Source organism: Apaloderma vittatum, unplaced genomic scaffold (genome assembly GCF_000703405.1).
Source record: "Apaloderma vittatum isolate BGI_N311 unplaced genomic scaffold, ASM70340v1 scaffold10061, whole genome shotgun sequence".
Lineage (NCBI taxonomy): Eukaryota > Metazoa > Chordata > Aves > Trogoniformes > Trogonidae > Apaloderma > Apaloderma vittatum.
In genome coordinates, this window is record NW_009699616.1 from 53311 (window position 1) to 71130 (window position 17820).

At 38.8% G+C, this 17820-nt stretch overlaps 1 protein-coding gene across 1 annotated transcript in view; it reads right to left on the bottom strand.

Moving 5' to 3' along the window:
- The window catches only part of PPP2R2C (protein phosphatase 2, regulatory subunit B, gamma), a 58586-nt gene that overhangs the window by 5640 nt on the left and 35126 nt on the right, over window positions 1-17820 (bottom strand). Inside the window, exons 7-8 of the mRNA XM_009878461.1 lie at window positions 7540-7709; window positions 3049-3140 (exon numbers count right to left, since the gene is read on the bottom strand). Coding sequence (XP_009876763.1) covers window positions 3049-3140; window positions 7540-7709 — 262 coding nt within the window. The remainder of the gene's footprint in view (window positions 1-3048; window positions 3141-7539; window positions 7710-17820) is intronic.

A 17820-nucleotide genomic window follows, 5' to 3' on the forward strand; every position in this document is an offset into this window, starting at 1 on the left:
TTGTATGTGACTTCACTCATCTGCTTACAGCATATCACTTATCCCGGTGGTATTCTGAAGTCTCCCTGGAAGGGTTCCCATACACCCATTCATTTTTTATCTTAAAAGAATAGTAATTAAGGTATCCACTTACTAACATGTAGAATTATGACATTATTTTTTTCTTTTACTGCCTTCTTAAGCTCACCAACAGCTGCAGAAGTGCTAATTTTTGATGTAAGACTGAAATAATAAAATCGATTTGGTTGACAGTGGGAAGAAAACAGTGTCCTGTGGTTCATTATTAAAAGACTGGACTTCAGAAGGGGATGGAAGAACTAAATTAAATTGCCATATAAATAAGGCTCACATATTCACATAGTCATGTAATGATGTATATACAATAAAGATGGCATGATTTTACTGTAATGTACTCAGCTACAGATAATATGTGCTCATCTGGTTGAATTAGTGTAAGACCCCTGCTTGACTCCCTCCCCTGACCACTGTTGTTGCCAAAGTACATTGTGATTAATGTGCCCTTCAGCAAATGAGATCGGCTCTGTCTGATTATATTAGTTCCTGTTCATTGGAGTAACTGAGCATCAATCACGTTCTAATCAGAGCTCACGTACATTGATTTTTTTTGTAAACAGCCTCGCCATCAGGTTCTATCATAGCTTAGATTAACTCCTTAGTAATGACAAAAATTAATATTTTCAGCTAAACAATAAATACGCTTTCATTTTTACCTGAATAATCCTGCCACTTAAAGTTGTCGTAGCTTTTAAGTCTGCAAATGAGAAAATGCTGAGAATTGCAGTTACTTCTCTTATGTATATGTACTGAAAATATAAATACTGTCCTGCAGCAGTTCTTGAGAGTGTCAATTTTTAGTTGGCATTGCTTACCTTCAGCAGTAGTCCTTTTAAAAAAAAAAAAATACCAAAAGGATCAAACTAAGTCACCTTACTATTCAAATGAACTGTTCTTTAAGAATTACCGGTGCCCAAACATAATTTAACTTACAGTAATAATTTTAAAAAACCTTGGAGTTTGTAGCAAAACAATACAATACTTGTTGTTCTTCCGTGCCAAATTTAGGCAGGGATCAGCATTTTCCAAGAAATGCTTTAATTCTGGTATTTCTAATAGGACCAGACTCAAGCAGTAACCAGTCTACTGAGATAATCCTCTGCTAAAACATCCATTCATGCATGGATTTGAGAGGTTCAGAAAAAACATCACAAACTTTGATCTTTCTTTAAAACTTCTGAGTTTTATCCCCATTTTCTAACCATATCAAAGTCATTTCTACAACAGCTGGTGCCCAAGTTGCCATCACAGCAATCTGGGAAGCAAAAAAGCAGTCCAAAGAGAAGATGCCCCTTGCACCATGTACAGCACTACACTTTATCTTTACTTGTGGAACACAGGACTGAAAGAGACCTTGTTCTGCACTTCCAAGTTCAGAAGCTTGTAATTTTAACCCATGTCTCATATAATTGCTTTCACACATTTCCTGAAAACCATCACCAAAACTGGGCTTCTTACATCTCCACCGCCCAGGCTGCAAAGACTGCTCCACACTGTCATTCTGGACAGGTAAGAACCACCTCTAATTCCCAGGCTATAATTACCTGTTGTCACTCAATACCTGTTTGCTGTTGTGTCATTCTCACTCACATTTAGCTTCGTTGATCCTCTTCCTCCCTTTGTTTATCTCCTTGAAATACTTACTAGAAGCAAGGATAATCTTGGCTTCTCTTTCGCTAAGCTGATCTAAACCAAAGTCCTGCCCTCTCCTCTCTTTAGAGAAGCTGTCCATTTGCCTGATTACTTCATCCACCTTGGAGATGAGAGACAAGAAATGTGTAGCTGCAGTCCAAAGGTCTTTGAGCAAGACTCTAACATAATGTCACTGCTTCTCCTTTCTCTGCTGGATATCCCAGTCTTGCTCATTCAAGAATCTTATTTGCATTTTTCACAGCTGCCCCACAACTCTTTTTCACAGTCCTCGCCCAGTCCAGGGGCGGCAGTCCTGCTTCAAATACAGTGAGACAGACTGTTTTTCTCTTCCCAAAAGAGAAGCTAAGTGAGCTGAAGGCACAGTTCCAAGCTCTCAGTGTGTGCCAAACTTTTGCCTATTGGCTCCTAGCTCTGCTGAGCCAGGAGTTGCTGTGTGCCGTTCAAAATTGGCTCCTGTGCTCTCCTTCACATGCATTTTGTAGACTACTAATCCCTTCCTCAGTCACCAGCATATGAATATCCCTCTGTGGTTTTTTCCAACTGATAAGATGAACGTTTGTGTTTTCTTTCAACTAAAATCCTCACTTCGCAGTATACTCTCGGATTTCACCCACTTTATTATTCCAGTCCTCTCGGCTGCTCAGTTCTTCCTGTACAATATTCCTTCTCCCCAAAGCCCTGCCACCATTTGCTAACATGATGCATTAGCACACTGCATCCTCGCTCACACTCTTTGCCCTGCTGTGCCAATATTTCTCATTCAAATATTCAACAAGATATTACATCCAAGATAAAAAACAAGGACCCCTCCTTCAATGCATCAGGAAAGGGACCATGCTGATGGAATCAGGATCAGAAGAAACTGTCATTTGGCACCAGTTTGCAGAGAAACAGTGGGTGCCCATGACTGCCTTCCCTTGTTCCCCGTTTCCAGTAAATAAACTGAATTTCTGAGGCAGCTCATGTGTAAATACAGGATCAAATAAGCTTTCATAGTGTGTTGGTGGGGCTGTATGAGTTGGCATCATTTTAAAATTTTGCAGCCTACTTATGACTTTGGTGAAAACAGACATTATTTAAAGCTTTTTCCCCTCTAGGGCATGTATCAAGATTTAACACGGTACACATCATGTCAAAGGAGGTCAGAGACACAACTGTACCAATATCCAAACACCTTTTACCAACATGAACACTGGTATGTGAAGAAGTAAACTGATGTGCAAAACAACCATGTGGTAACACGGTACTTTCTGACTGTTCCTCATCATATGGGAGCTCTTTTGCTAAATGAGGACAGCGACAGACATAAGGACAGATTACCTGTCTGACCCATTCCACGCACATTCAAACTTGTCAAAGATGCAGTCATTTTCATAGAGGGAACACAACTTGCTTCTAAGGTAATCATGGACCTGTTTTAAAAAAATAACTGTTGTTATTCTTGAAATAAAACGAAATATGAAAGTCCATAACCAGCCCCCCACTCTCTGCTTTATCTCCCACGTTCAGTTTCAAAATATGCTGCACAGATTGGTAGCTTTGCAGAAGATACTGTGTTTAAACTCTGAAGAAGCTATCTGTACTTTTCCACAGCCCAATTAACCAGGCGGTACAGAATTATTGTTGCAGGAAGGCATGAAGCATACCTCCCTCAGCAGGCTGCAGACCCCCTCTCTTCAACATATTTGTTTCCAGCTTGGGTGATTTTCTCAGTGCTAGCCTAATTCCCAAAGACATTTCACCAGCTGATACCCTAGAAATGCTAATTAATGTGCAAGAAAACCAATTTAAATAGTAACAAAAATGTCATATTCCAAGATAAGTGGACTCTCACTTGTGGCAGAAGGAATCTGGCTCTATTAAAAGAACCTGTATACATGGTATCACATATATTTGGTAAGGTATTTCAGAAGCCAAATACAGTTCGAGGTTGTCATTGCACAGGCTGCAAATTACCACACAAATTTAGTCCAAGAATATTTATTTGGCTGAGACTTACTTAAACACAAACATTGTATATTCTCACTTACATACTTGGAAAGTGGGACTAACTGGCAGAAGACCTCTCCTCTGGGCCACACATCTCTGCCGAACAAGGGTTATCATAGAGACAAATCTCATGCAAACCATTTCAGTCCTTTGCTGAATTTGATTAGTTTTCCTTCTGGATGATTGGTTTCATTCTGCATGGAAATAATGAGCTAGAAAATCCCTGCCTAGATGAATTTACTAAAGCACTTTCACTCCTGATGTTTTCTTCCAGCTGTTGTAGAAACTGTAGATGGCGTCTTGGAGCACACATACCAAGCCAATAACTGAAGGGCTTAATTTAGTTCTGGCATACAGAAGTGCTGGTTCTTGCAAGTCCAGGGAGACTGCTCCGGCTCATGGATGCTCAGCAATATAACTCTATCAAGACGAGGCACAGTGACCTTTCACTTGTATTTTCTTTAAGCTAATCCATTTTCAATAGTCAAATTGTACAGTATCCTTAGAATATTTATAACAAAGTTATTGATGATTATAAATTGTAGTTATGGATCAATTTTCATTAATCGTGTGAACACTGAAATGTATATCAATAGATAAAGTCTTATACAACAAATAACAGGCAAATGGTAGATGCAGATAAAACATTTCATGATTAAATGCATTTACCCTCACGGTGAGTAATAGGTCAGAACGCTTCCAGTACTGATGGAGGAGAAGGAAAGAGATTGCATTTGCCTCATTGACTGTCATTTCTAGGTCTCCCTCGCGTTACCGTTTCCAGCAGCCATCTGTCATGACCACAGTCATGCACACACCCTTTGCGAAGTGTGTCCAACTCCCCAGCTTGGATCTGTGCCTTTCTATCAGCTCTGTCAAAAACCAATTTGCAGTTCATTTCTCAGATTTCTTCCTGATCTCTTCAAGGTCTCAGCTCCTTTGTCTTGGCTGACTGGCTGCAGACTTGATCTACTGCGTTGGACAACCAGCTTGCTCTTTCTACAGACCCTTTGATTTGACCACATTCAGACCCTCAGAATGACTTTGAAAAACTAATTGGAAGAAACAGTTCATTTTCACCTTGTTTGCATGTTCATCTGCCACTACCAACAGAGGGTAAAATTAGATTTGCCTTGTCTGTTACATGCCATATGTATGAATAGTACTTGAAGGCAACCCAAATTCATTCCCAACTAACTACAAAAGGCATTCTTGTTTTCTTCACTGCACTGTTTTAGGTCAGATCTTCATGGAATTATCTAGTAATTCCATGCTCAGCATAACAACATGACTACATAGGGAGCTCTCCCATGAGGACTGAACAGTCACAATCAAGAACTGCACTGGTAAGTGACACAGCAGTCCAAATCCCCTGCAACAGACTCTGCCAAAAGTGGATCAAGCTATTATCAGCAATGAATGTGTTCACCTTTGGTTGCTGCTGGTACGGTTCTGCCAGCTTAATTCACCTGGCAGCATCAGAAGAGTATCCAGTTAGGCAGGGCTGCCTCACAATATCCAAGCACTGGCCATTTCACTGTGAATGCTGAATCATTGTCAGCAGATAATGTGTTTCAGCAAGGCTGTGACAGCTGCTCTATGGAGCATTTTTTAGCCACAGCACTGATAAGAAAAAGGGCTCGCATGAAGAATTTGATTTTTATCATGATACTAAAATTGTAACCCGATAAGAAGCAGTACAGTTACAGACTTTGCTCTTTCTTATAACCCTGTGGGGAAATCTGCTGTCATCCTCTTCATAAGTCTCACAGCTAGACAATATCTGGGCACTACCATGCAGCGGATGAACTGAGAAATTCATTCTTCTAATGAATATATTTTAATCTTTTAATGATATACATGTCATCAAAATTATGTGGATACATAACTGAAAATGTTAGGTTTACTTGTTGCCTTCAGGTGATCCACTATAAAAAACTTTTTGCGAGATTTCCAAGTGTCTATATGAGATTTATGTATGTGGGAGAGACCTCTAAGACAAATTACTTAAAAGTGTTTTAAAGCATTTTTTCTTAAAAAGAAGATTCCCTAATCTCTGCAGTTGAAAAACATGAAAGGTTGCCCAGAGTAGATCGACTGTATGAATTCTGTGAAGTTCTGTACTATTGGCTTCCTAAAGCCTGTGAGTTCCAGAGTCTTCTTTAGTCCATTGCAACACTCACCAATGCATCTGCATACTCTTTATATGGCACTACGTAACTATTTGAAAATGAAAGGCAATCCTGGCTTGACCAGCTATTCGTCTCCAGAGACAAGGATGCCTACTTAGTTAGCACAAGTATAAAATATTACCTAAGTTCCCCAAATCTGAGATATGATTCTGTTATATAAAACACAGTCTCGTCCTTACCCTCCCACTCTATTTTCACAGCATATCAACATTTCTCACACATTTAGAATTACAAGTACTGCCATTTTCAGAGCAAAACCAATTCTGGAGTTTTAAAGCTGTACAGGCTGAGACTTTCCAATACTAACAGGAAACACACTGAAAAATATTCACCAAAATGTAATGGGTGCACTGGGAAACATTGGGGCCTGCTTCATCTACTGAGGATTAGCTAATAAATATTATCAATGTAACATTATCGATGTAATATTTTGGTTGTTTTGACAGGACGCACTACGAAAACTCCCATTACATGGTATTTAAAAACCAATTTTAATTATCCTTACCATGAACTACTGTACTCCACCTGCCGTTATACAGATAGAGAAAACAAGGGATTGGGCCAGCACTGTCGCAGGACTGTCTCTAAGGAAGTGGTATGAGCCAGATTAATGACATTTTTCCTACTTTGCATACTCTTCTGTAGGTAGCTTAACAGTTTGCTCTCATTACATTTTTGTAACAAGCAGTTTCTGTGTCACAGACATATTTTTCTTCTTCAAGGCAGACTCAAAAAATGTAAGCTCAGCCCTCCACTGCCAAATAGAACAGATGTCAGAGTACAAACTCAGCGCTGGCTGGAGCCACTGGCATTTTGTCTGGATAATATCGCAATGAATTCAGGCAACCAGATGTGTCTGCCTGGCATTCGCTAACTGCTGTGTCAGTGTGGTGATGTCAGGGTTTAAAACAATGATCGTTCCAAGAACTAGGCACAAGGGAGAAATGCTTAGATGAATTTTTAAAAAAAGTTCTGAAATGACAGAGGTATAAACTCTAAGCAGTCCCAGTGGGAGCAGAATGCTAAGCAACACACAATATCCTTTCCTCAGTTTCTTTTAAATGTTAATAGGGAAATATATCATTTGAAAATAGTGCCAAAGTGAAGAGATTATTTCCCTCATTAGAATCATCCAACCCCCAGTGAGTGTTACTCCGACTCCCCAGGCCTTACACATGCTTACTAATGCTGAAATTGCCCTTTTCCAACTACAAGGATGCCACTGTGAGGATTTTAGCCACCTTGATTTTTAGGACAAGGAGCAATGGATTTAAATTGAAGGAGAATAGGTTTAGATTGGGTCTTAGGAAGAAATGCTTCAATATGAGGGTGGCAAGACTCTTGCCCAGAGAGGTTGTGGATGCCCCCTCCCTGGAGATGTTCAAGGCCAGGTTGGATGAGGCCTTGAGAAACGTGATCTAGTTAAGGGCATCCTTGCCCATGGCAGGGAGGCTGCATTAGATGATCTCTGAGGTCCCTTCCAACCTAAGACATTCTATGATTCTATGATTAGCAGCATTCTTAGCTAGCTGCTTCTCAAACTAAGCAACGAGAAGTTTAAGAAAACACTCTGTTTTTGAAAGTGAGATGCTTCTATATGGTTGCATTTCAAGACATAGGAGATACCTACCTGGTATGTTTCTACAGGCTTTGTTTCCATGTTCAGATCCCAAACCTTGACAGTGAGGTAATCTCTTGTTAGCATGTATCTACCGCTGTGACTGAATTTGACATCTGACACTGAAGAGATAATTTCTGAAAAAAATGATCTGTTACTGGGGTCTTCTGGTTCTTCATAAACTGTTCAAAGGAAAAAAAAAACAGTAGAGAAATTAGAAGTCTATAAATAAAAATGTTCTGTTGCTCAATCTGAACTGTGCATTTCTTATGAAACATGTAATTCAATGTACCAGGGAACATGATATAGAATTAATTATATGCACAACACTTAATTTATTCTTCTTTCTTTCTATAAAAATAAAAACTGAAAGCCTTAAATATTTCAATAAGTCATCTTATAGCTATGGGCCCAAAGCATCACTTTGAGAAATTATGTAAATACACCAGTCAGTTGACTACAGCAACCTACAGCAAGGCAGTTCCTCTATGGTCATCCTTTCCAGGGTCCACGTCCTGTTTCCTGACACAACCAAAATTCACGTGTCCCTGTCACAGGAAAAAATGTACGTGTGGTCTCACAACAGTCTTGGCATCCCCTAGAAGGGTGGTTACTCAAAGTCTGCCCTGGTTGCCAGAACCAGCTGGCCAGTCTGCAGGCTGCTCACTGGTCATGTTTGAAGGCATTTGAGACTGAACACAAGAATTTTGAAAAGCAATTGCAAATTGCAATTACTTCTTCCCATGAGGTGAGCAGAAAATAGGCAGTGATTTACCATAGGGCTACATGGGCTACTTAGTTGACGTGCAATTGCTGACAGTCCTGGAAATCACTAAACCGACTGTATGTGTTGGTCAGCTGTTTTGCGTGCTGCACGATCCAAGGAGGCAGGGGATCACGGAATATTGCTCACAGTACCTTCACACAGGGAAATCCAGCTCTTGTAGCTAGGAGAGTGGTCATCCTTGCTCAGCTGTACACAATAATGGCACTGGATGACTCACACTGAATTGCAGGACCTTGAAACAACTGGTATTAGTAGGCTCTGCTTCATCTGTTACAAGTCCCTAATCACCAAGGTCTCTTCATCCTTCCCTAGAAATCTTGCACTGGTTCTAGCCCTGCCTACCAGGTGCCTAGAGAAACTCTGTTGTCTACCTGTAGGTATCTGTGGCCCTGTAATCCAAACGACCTCAAATGGTGAACTTCAGTAGAAAGTCACGGTCTTTCAGTTCTCAGCAAAATCAGTAAAGTTTTGACACCTACATCTAGAATATTCTTTGAAAATTGGCAGCTTAGTAAGTGTCGTTTTCAAGTTTCAAAAGCAGGTGAAGAAAAGCCATGTGATGAGACACGAAAATGTGCTGAAAGTAGAACAACTTTTTACTGTCAGTCAAAACAGATTTTCTTTTGTGTAATCCACTGGTTTATTTCTCTCTCAATTAATTGATCTATGTCTATGATTCAGACTGTTGAAAGCAACAAGGTTACTGTTTCCATCAGGTGAAATAATGTTCTGCTGAAAGTTAAGGGTGAGTGTGTGGGTGAAGTATGTGGGGTAATGCAAAAAATTATGGGCAATTTTCTTTGGGGGTGGGCAGTGGAATACAGCCAGGCATGCACATGAGAATAAGGTCTATATTTGAACATGTATCATACATCTAAATGGTAATGAACTGCTTCAAAAAAGGGGGAAAAACTTTTCAGACAGACTGTAAATGAACAACTTTAAATAGCTCTTCAAAAATTTGCCTAGACATTCTGCAAAGCAGGTATTTTGTAATTATCCTGTCAGATTTTCAATAGAAGTCTGACGAGCACAAAGCAATTATCATTTCTCATACCTCTTCCCTTTAATCTGTCCAAACTATGTACTTGGCTGGCAGAAATTTCATCCTCCTAATTATGATGTGAAGTTGCTATTAAAACCGGGGGTGGAACCAACAAAAACCTCACACTAACTGAACTACACCTTCATTTATAGCTGAGATATATTTTCTTGGCTCTGTGGGTCTCATCCAACTAGATACTTTGTATTTTGTTAATTAATGAGATTAAACCATTTCATCCTTTATCTCTCCTGTTTATTGCTTTGCTATCCTTACCATAGTAAGCATTAGAAAGACTTAGATTAATTAACTGCAGAAACTAATGCAGGCATGAATGCCTCCTATCACTACAGAAAGATAGTGGTAGCAGCAATTCTTTGCATCTAGTTCCTATATTCAGCATAACCAAGCCAGGAAAATTGTTAGAGGAAATTAAGCAACAGCTCTAAGTGCTACAGACAAAGCTTAGCGACTAACAGCATATGCCTGAGCAACCAGAATGAGGCATTGGCCTCAGGAAATGCAGGTGGGAGACAGTGTTCCTGGGTCTCAGCTATTTCTGGTTTAGCACCAACATAAGGTTATGCAGACGCTGTAAAAAAAGCACAGTCCTCACTCAGTTCGGCTAATGTGAACTGAGTAACTGGAGACAGAAAACCAGTGACAGCCGTGTGACTCGGACTACAGTTCAGGCAAGCAGTTCAAATTCAAGCTGATGAGAGAAAACATGGTGCTAGCACTGGAGGTACATTTTATGTTCAGTATAGTTTAGGCTTAGCTTTTGGAGGCCTCTCTTATGCCCAGGGCCAGTCAGCACCCAAAACATGAGACTTCAAATATAGTTTACTTTTCTGTATCTAAATAAACCTCACTAGACCAGGACTTGAAATCAGAACTTTATTGAGATTCAATTACAAATTCTATTCTATTGTTTGATCAATTTCTTGATTAACTTCTTAATAACTCATTTTTGCCATGAAAAAGGGTATTTAACTTCCATTAATACTGTTCTTGATAACCTTCACAGTGCTAATTATATGAAACACACAACGCTACCTGTCTAGCTGCAAATTAATGAGCATAGGAATCACAAATGGTGTGGTGTGCTGAGCTTTCACATGACACTTCTCAGACTTAAACGTGACCTTGATGACAGGACTGTGGAATAGAGAAATATCACGGGATTACAGATGGGAAGCTGAATGTATCTCTGAGTACAGCCAGTACTGGAGAGGAGCCTCCAAGGAAGATGCCATTGCTGTCCCTTACTCTACTGGCAAACTGGGGTAAACTGGGACGTTTGCTTAGGGAATTAAAGATGCTCAATCCCTTTCTAGAAAGCTTCCAGCTCACAAGTTAAAAAACAGTGTAGCTTTTCACAGAAGTAAGTCTTGACTTCAGAGAGAAGGATGGGTTGGACGAAGGATACTTGCCAGAGCACTGTTTTCCTGAATCCTGAAGAAAATCTGCAGCATAAAAATATGCTGCTGCTTTCTCAAAAGGAACTGCCATCTGCTGAAAAACAAACTCTCATCTTGCATAAAAAAAATTAAATTCTCTGTATTCCTTGACTCTCTGATCTAATGTAGACATGGAGACTCTCTTTAGAGTCAGTGTATAGAAAAGGCATCTCTAAAGTGTATATTTATCATGTAGAAATATATGCTGACATATAAAGCAAAGAGCTAGAGTAGGTGGGAAGGTCTATCTCACTCAGCTTCCTTTCCAGACACTGCCCAAAAGAAACAGACACCTGGGGCAGTGGTTAAAAAGAGTGTGGTGGATGCACTTCCCACTAACAGCCTTGGGGCTCTCGTCAAGCACTCTGGGTGTCACACGTGCTGCCATGGCAACTTCACACTTATTTTAGTATGAGACTGATGCCACAAACTTGCTATATATTTTGGACAAGACATATACAATTAAAAAAAACCCCAAAAAACGAAACCCCAAACTAATCTTCAGGTTCAATTCTAAACAAGAACAAATGCTGACAAAAATTAGGGCTACGCATGTGAATGCAAACTTCCTAACACATCTTGTTTTTTATTTTTACATTAATTGCAAAAAATGTCTGATAATGTGTAGACTGGAATGTCTTGCTCAGCTCAACACAGACCACCCAAACTGAACGGGGCATGAGGTGTGAGTGCTTTGAAACCCCACTGTAATCGTCTGGAGAGAGACCTGGCAGTCACTGATGTTGCCTTTCTCTTCAGCTTCACCAGCCACCTTTCACTGCTCTATGGTATTCCAGATTCCTAAACATGTAATCATGACAGAGGGATACCAAACAGCTAGCAACACAGGGAAGTGGTAAATCAAACAGCACTACTGTGTGCGCTCCACTGAAAAGTGGTGAGTAGATGGTAACTAACCACTACCCCAACAACAGCCAAAAATAGCTCGTCTCAGAAAGCGTAAGCCCCCATGTTCTCATAAAGAGTTTTTCTCTTTGTTTGTCTCATTTCCAAAGAGGTATATTTTTGATGGCATTATTGATCTTCTCCAGACACCAGCACCACTGAAAATTAATATTTTGTTTGCTGGGCATAACTTTAATCATTGCAGGGTGTAATTTCTGGCACATGTGAACTTGAAAAAATAATAATAATATTGCTAAAAATGGCTCATATGGTGGGTGCAGTGTCACAATCCAATATAGCATACAAAATCCTGTATTCCTCCCAAAACCACTGCAACAAGGAGCATGCATGATTCTCTACGTTACACTTTAGGACCTTGGGTAACGCCTTGGCTTAATTTTCAACGTTCCTTCCACTTCCCCTTTTCCTCTTACCTTCACTCTTTTGCCTGGATGAAATAAAAGCACAGGCACTCACAGCACTATTGCAAGGCAGGTGTTTCCAAAATACAAATATGAACAATGCTTTTAAAAACACAAAGAAGAATGATCTATTTAAAGGAAAGCAATAACAATATCTGAGATAATACGGGGCAGGGGTTAGAAAATCTATTTCTCTAATATAATGGAAGCATATCTGGAGCTAATTTTTATTTTCAACCTGAATTTATAAATGTGTAATGGATTGATGGGATAAAAGAAATGGCAACTGGTTCCAGTTAAACAAATCTTTGACTGTTTTAAAAAGAGAAATATAGAGTATAAGCGTTGGCAAAATTTTGTTATATGCCTCAGCACTTGATGAAAACTGCAAGGGTTTGCAGTGAAATACCAGCAAACAAAACAAAGAGAGAATTAGCAAAGAAGACGACCCTTTATAATAACGCTGTGTACTCCTTAAGCCGTAACGATATGAACCCTGAAAATTTCCATTACTGACGACAAAAAGCCGACTTTTTGCTATTACAAAGCCAAATATATTTAAAAAGAAACACAAAGATGAATCACGCTTACTTATATTACAGAACATGTGATTATCTGGAAGGAGAGCAAAAACAAAACCAGGGAAAACTTGAAGATGAAAGCTTACCAGCTTCACAGATTTGTTAAGAAATTCCACCACTCATAAGATAAAATTACAAATAGCCTTAAAAAGTCATTCCCTATAGCAGAAAAACAAAGCTGCTTCTGAAGCTGTTTTATTTCTACTTATGAACAAATAATAGCTTATTAAAGCTTTTTTTTTCTTTAGAGGATGTTGTTTATAGTTTGTATCATGTCCTGAAAACTTCTGGTTTTATAGCATTTCAGTGTTTTTACTTAAGTCCTTGGAAATCCTGCACCATGAAATAACTCACTCTCTCTCTCCCTCCAAAGACAGCTATTTGTCCAGTTCCTGTTCAAGGGTCACAGCTACAAATGGGTGAAGATAGTTTTGGAAACACCCAAAAAAGAGGCAATGGGGTTAATGAGGAGATAGGGGACTGCAAAGGCCAGAGCCAGCCAAGATCCTGGAACAAGAGAGGGAGAATAATTTCTTTTTTATTATCCAAGTATGCAAACTGTCTGCATTAAGGACTTACTACAGATAACCTCCGGGTTACACAGGTACACACACAACAGGTGTATTTCAACTGGACCTGGAAATAATGGCGGTAGATCAGGTAATGTCTCGGTAGGCTTTAAGTTTCATAAGCACAGAAAACAGATGCAGTCCCAGCCTAAACAATTTATCATCTAAATTAAGTCTCTCTTTCATTTGAGATTCCAAATGAAAATGTCTGCAATAGCCGATTAAAACATATTGCAGAACAGTACTTTGAAATGTATGGAAGTTCACCCATTTTGACAGACCAGCCATAGCAGCTTGCAAAAGCAATAAGAACCAATATGCTTCCCTGAGAGCTGATAAATACTTTTAAATATTCTTTTTTTCTAGAATACACAGTTATATTAATTACTTTACATAAAACATGATCCTAAGCTAAAAATCCTACAGATTATTTAACTATAATATGTTTAGATGGCAAATTAGCACCATTCCCCAGGACAGCTGTGATTTGCTACAGCACACATATTTCATGAAGTTTTGTATAAAAAAAGCTAAGCTAAATTTCACTGAATATATAAAAGTACTAATCACAATCATTTTTTTAAATCCATTACACTTGTTACCATCCTCCAACACAGAAAGGGGTTTTTTTAATGCCATTTAATTCAAGATATGCTCATATCTGTAGCTATATGTAGTTGTGGTTTTATCTGTAATGTAGTCGAGGTCTCAAGAAGAGGCAAAAATGGGCAATAACAATGACCAGAAGTTTCAAATTACTTCCACGGAGGGAATGACTAAATAGACTAGGACTCCTCAGCCTAGGAAAGACTGAGGGGTTAGTAATGAAGAGTGGCATGGAAAGGATGAATAGGGAATGACAGTTCACTTTGTACACTGTCTCTTCCAATCAATGAGTAGGGGTCACCAAGTGAAACTAGGAAAGGGTAAGTACAGAGCAGATGATTCTTCATCCTATGCTGAATTAATCTACTAAAGACTTTACTGCAACATACTGTGAACGGCACACATTCAAGGAAAAAAAACCTCCGACATCTATTTGAGTATCATTAAACGTTGTTAAGTTCACTCTCACTGAAGTCCCTGAACCCCAAGTTGCCATCTGCAAACTGCAGAGGCTAAAGATTATGCTGTCATTGCTCTGTTCTTACATCTTCTGTTGATGTTGCCACTGCCCACTGTCAGAGCCAGAACACTGGGCTAGAAGGACCTCTAGTCTGCCCAGGTACAGTCATTATTCTGCACTGTTTAAAATATATTTTAAGATTTCACATGAAAGAGTTCCTGAGTCCATTCTAAGTGAATCAAGACCATTTGCAAGCTCCCTTTGAAATTAATGGTTTCTTTATGCCTTTTGCCTTCGTTGTTTACGATAATAGTTCACCACTATTATTCCCTCTATCTAGCACTATCTCTGAATGTTTTATTGTTTTACATTAAGCCAATCCACTCATACATTTGCCTCCTTCAGAAATTATCTTTTAAAAATCAGGATGTTCTGCTAAAGTTACAATTTTGTCTTCATGTCCTACACTGATTAACAGAGTTATACACGTGTGGAAATTTTTGAGTCCACCTTCATAAGCAAACTGAAATACAACTATATTTTAACACATGAAGTACATAACAACTAACCACAACTATTTAACATTTTATATTACAGTAGCCTGCAGTTGCTTATCCTGTTTTAAACTGAAAAAGCAATATTTTTTCATATTTCCATTTTCTACGTGTTTTTATGTAACTCAGAGGGCACTTCATGCCCTGGTCACTTACACATCATTTTGCTTCTCCAAGTAAAAGCAAGTTTCTGAAGCATGCCACAGGACTGGAATTCCACCTAACGCATGCCTTTATCCAATGACCCGATATTAAAACCAGGCTTCTCATCAGTACTTCTAGAGAGCATAGCTTTTAAAAGAGGAGCCTCAAATCGATATTTAAGAATCTGTTTTACCATCTGCAGTGAGTTGCTGCAGCTTGTCGCAAACCACAAGGGATAGTGCATTAGTGCTGAAAGGCAAAGCCAGATCAATAGCTAAAGATCAGAGGGTGGGAGCTTGACTACAGAGTTGCTTATATTAATATAACTTTGCCAGTGAGTTCGTTAATAAAGAGAAATGGTGCTAAAGTAGGCAAAGAAGTGAAAACCCACAAAGCTAATCTAGATCAAACCTCTTTAAATCTTGGTCTCATGCAGACTTATGTGCGTGTTTAACGCCATGTGTTGTGAGCAATCCCATGTAGTTAATGGGGACATAAAACTACTTCTCCTCTACAGCCAAATTCATGAGCAAGTCTTTCCAATCTTGATATATAAGGTTAGTGCTAAGTGGGAGTCTTTTTCCCAGGATCTGGAAAGAATAATGTTGATTTCATGAGACATTGAAAAGAAGTATTTGTTGCTATTAAAAACTTAAGCAAACAAGACAGGAATTTTAATAGGCTGAATAATTAAAGCAATCTTACAGCAATTATTTGCTTTATCTGTGTGTGGCTGGGGGAGAGGGGTTAATGAAACACCTCTTCAGTCATAAATCATTTACCACTGCTTCAGGCTTTTCTCTTTCCTCTTACCATTTGATAGCTAGAAGTACATAAACCAGCTCCTTTCTTCCTCTGATTTAATTTTAACATATCTTGCACAATCGGAGAAAATACTGCATAGACATAATAGCATTTACGTAGAAACAGTTTTGAATTTTCATTAGCTGCATTTTAAATGTCTTTGTTATACATTCATCTAAACTGAGCAAAATGGAAGCTTTGGAGCCCATACTAAAGGCGAACTTCCACCAAATTTCAATGGGATTCCTGCACAAGAAAGGATCCTTTCCAGGATCCAGTTTAGCATGCATGAAATTGTAGTAGCAGATCTTTAGCGACAGTCATAATTACAAAATTATCAGGATACAGGCACATTTTTTCATTGGGGATATAAAATCAGCAATGAATATATGCCTTTGTAGTGCTTGCTTATAAACTAAATCCAGAATTAGTTTAAGAAGAACAATCCTTTATTAAAGCACAAGGCCAAATCGTTATGGAAGCTCAGTTTCACTCCTGTCACATGAAACCTTACAGATTTTGCCTGAAGTGGGCATTATTTGACAATGGCCTCTCAAAGCACAAAGGGAGAATGGTGGCTGTCTCTCTCTCAGATGATAATCTGACATGAGACCAGACGCAGAAATAAAAAGCATATTTTAGATGTGAAGTTCACATAATAGAAAAACAAGTTGTCTCTCTTCCAGTCATACAATAAGCATCATTCATTTGGAAAGGTCAGTATTAATTAGCAAATCCAGCAGGGATATTCTGTCAAAGGCTTTTTTGTGCATCTGATTGTTCTCTCTTGCAGATGAAAGATAATCCATATTCAGTTAGAGGTCTGAAAGCTGTCTTGTCTCTGAAATTCCAACCTCCTTTAAGCGATGGGTAAATATAATTACTTTAATTTTAAAAATTCAACACGTTCAAGTAAATTATCCTTGATTTCTGTTTTGGCTGCTTCCACACTTCCTATTTCTTAAGTTTAGAATCAAAGGTGAACTCAAAAAAACCACGCAGATAACCAAACTGAGTTACATACCAGACTGACAGGCATTTATCCTTGGTGAAGGGCTGGCATTTCTTTCACACCTCAATTTCAAATAAAAAAGTAGAAAAACACTCTCAAGGAAAAGAGATATCACCACCATCTTTGGGTCAGAAACCAAACCCCAAATTCACTCTGCATTGCTTCAAAGACCATTTTATACTTTTAAGATATTGATTTTCTATCCCATAGAATTGGGAAGGCACCAGCTGAAGTGCTTTGCCTATTTCGGGGACAGTCCAGAGAAGGCTGTCACGGTTGCCTGTCATCTACAGATGCTTCTTCCGTCAAAGGTAGGGGAGCTCTACACAGCTCCTGTTATAGACCCAGATGTCAGAAGCTTGTGATGTCTGTATGGAGGATGGAAAACACAAACTAGCATCAACAGGAGCCAACTGCATTATGTAACTTCAAAGTTTGTATTTTAAGGAGCATCACAGCAGAGAGAGCAACAAGCTTGACACTGCAGCTCCTTCTTCCATGAAGTACTTTGTTTTAAATTTTGCACATGGGAATGGATAATTAGAAATGCGGTTTAGTCTCCAAATATATATTAAGAAATGAACACTAAAAAAAACGCTTAAAGCAACATACAGCATTTAAATAGATTACAACTTCTAAAGTATGCAATGACTTTAAGACATTAAGGCTATTACACAGAATATCAATAAGAGTTATACTCAAGTGACTTAAATTTCCATGCTGTAGTTTCTATTTACCTCTCAACACTGAATTTAATAATTTTGATGAATTCCTGGAAAAACTCTTAGGTTTTTTCCGACTTCACATGCTCAGGCTCTGTTTTCTTTTGCTGACTGCTTCATTGAAAACAGCCGTATGTACCCATCTAGTCTACAAGCTGTTTTGAAGAATGATATTATCTCTATGCACATATAAAAGGAGCTCTGAACATAATATTAGCAGGAAA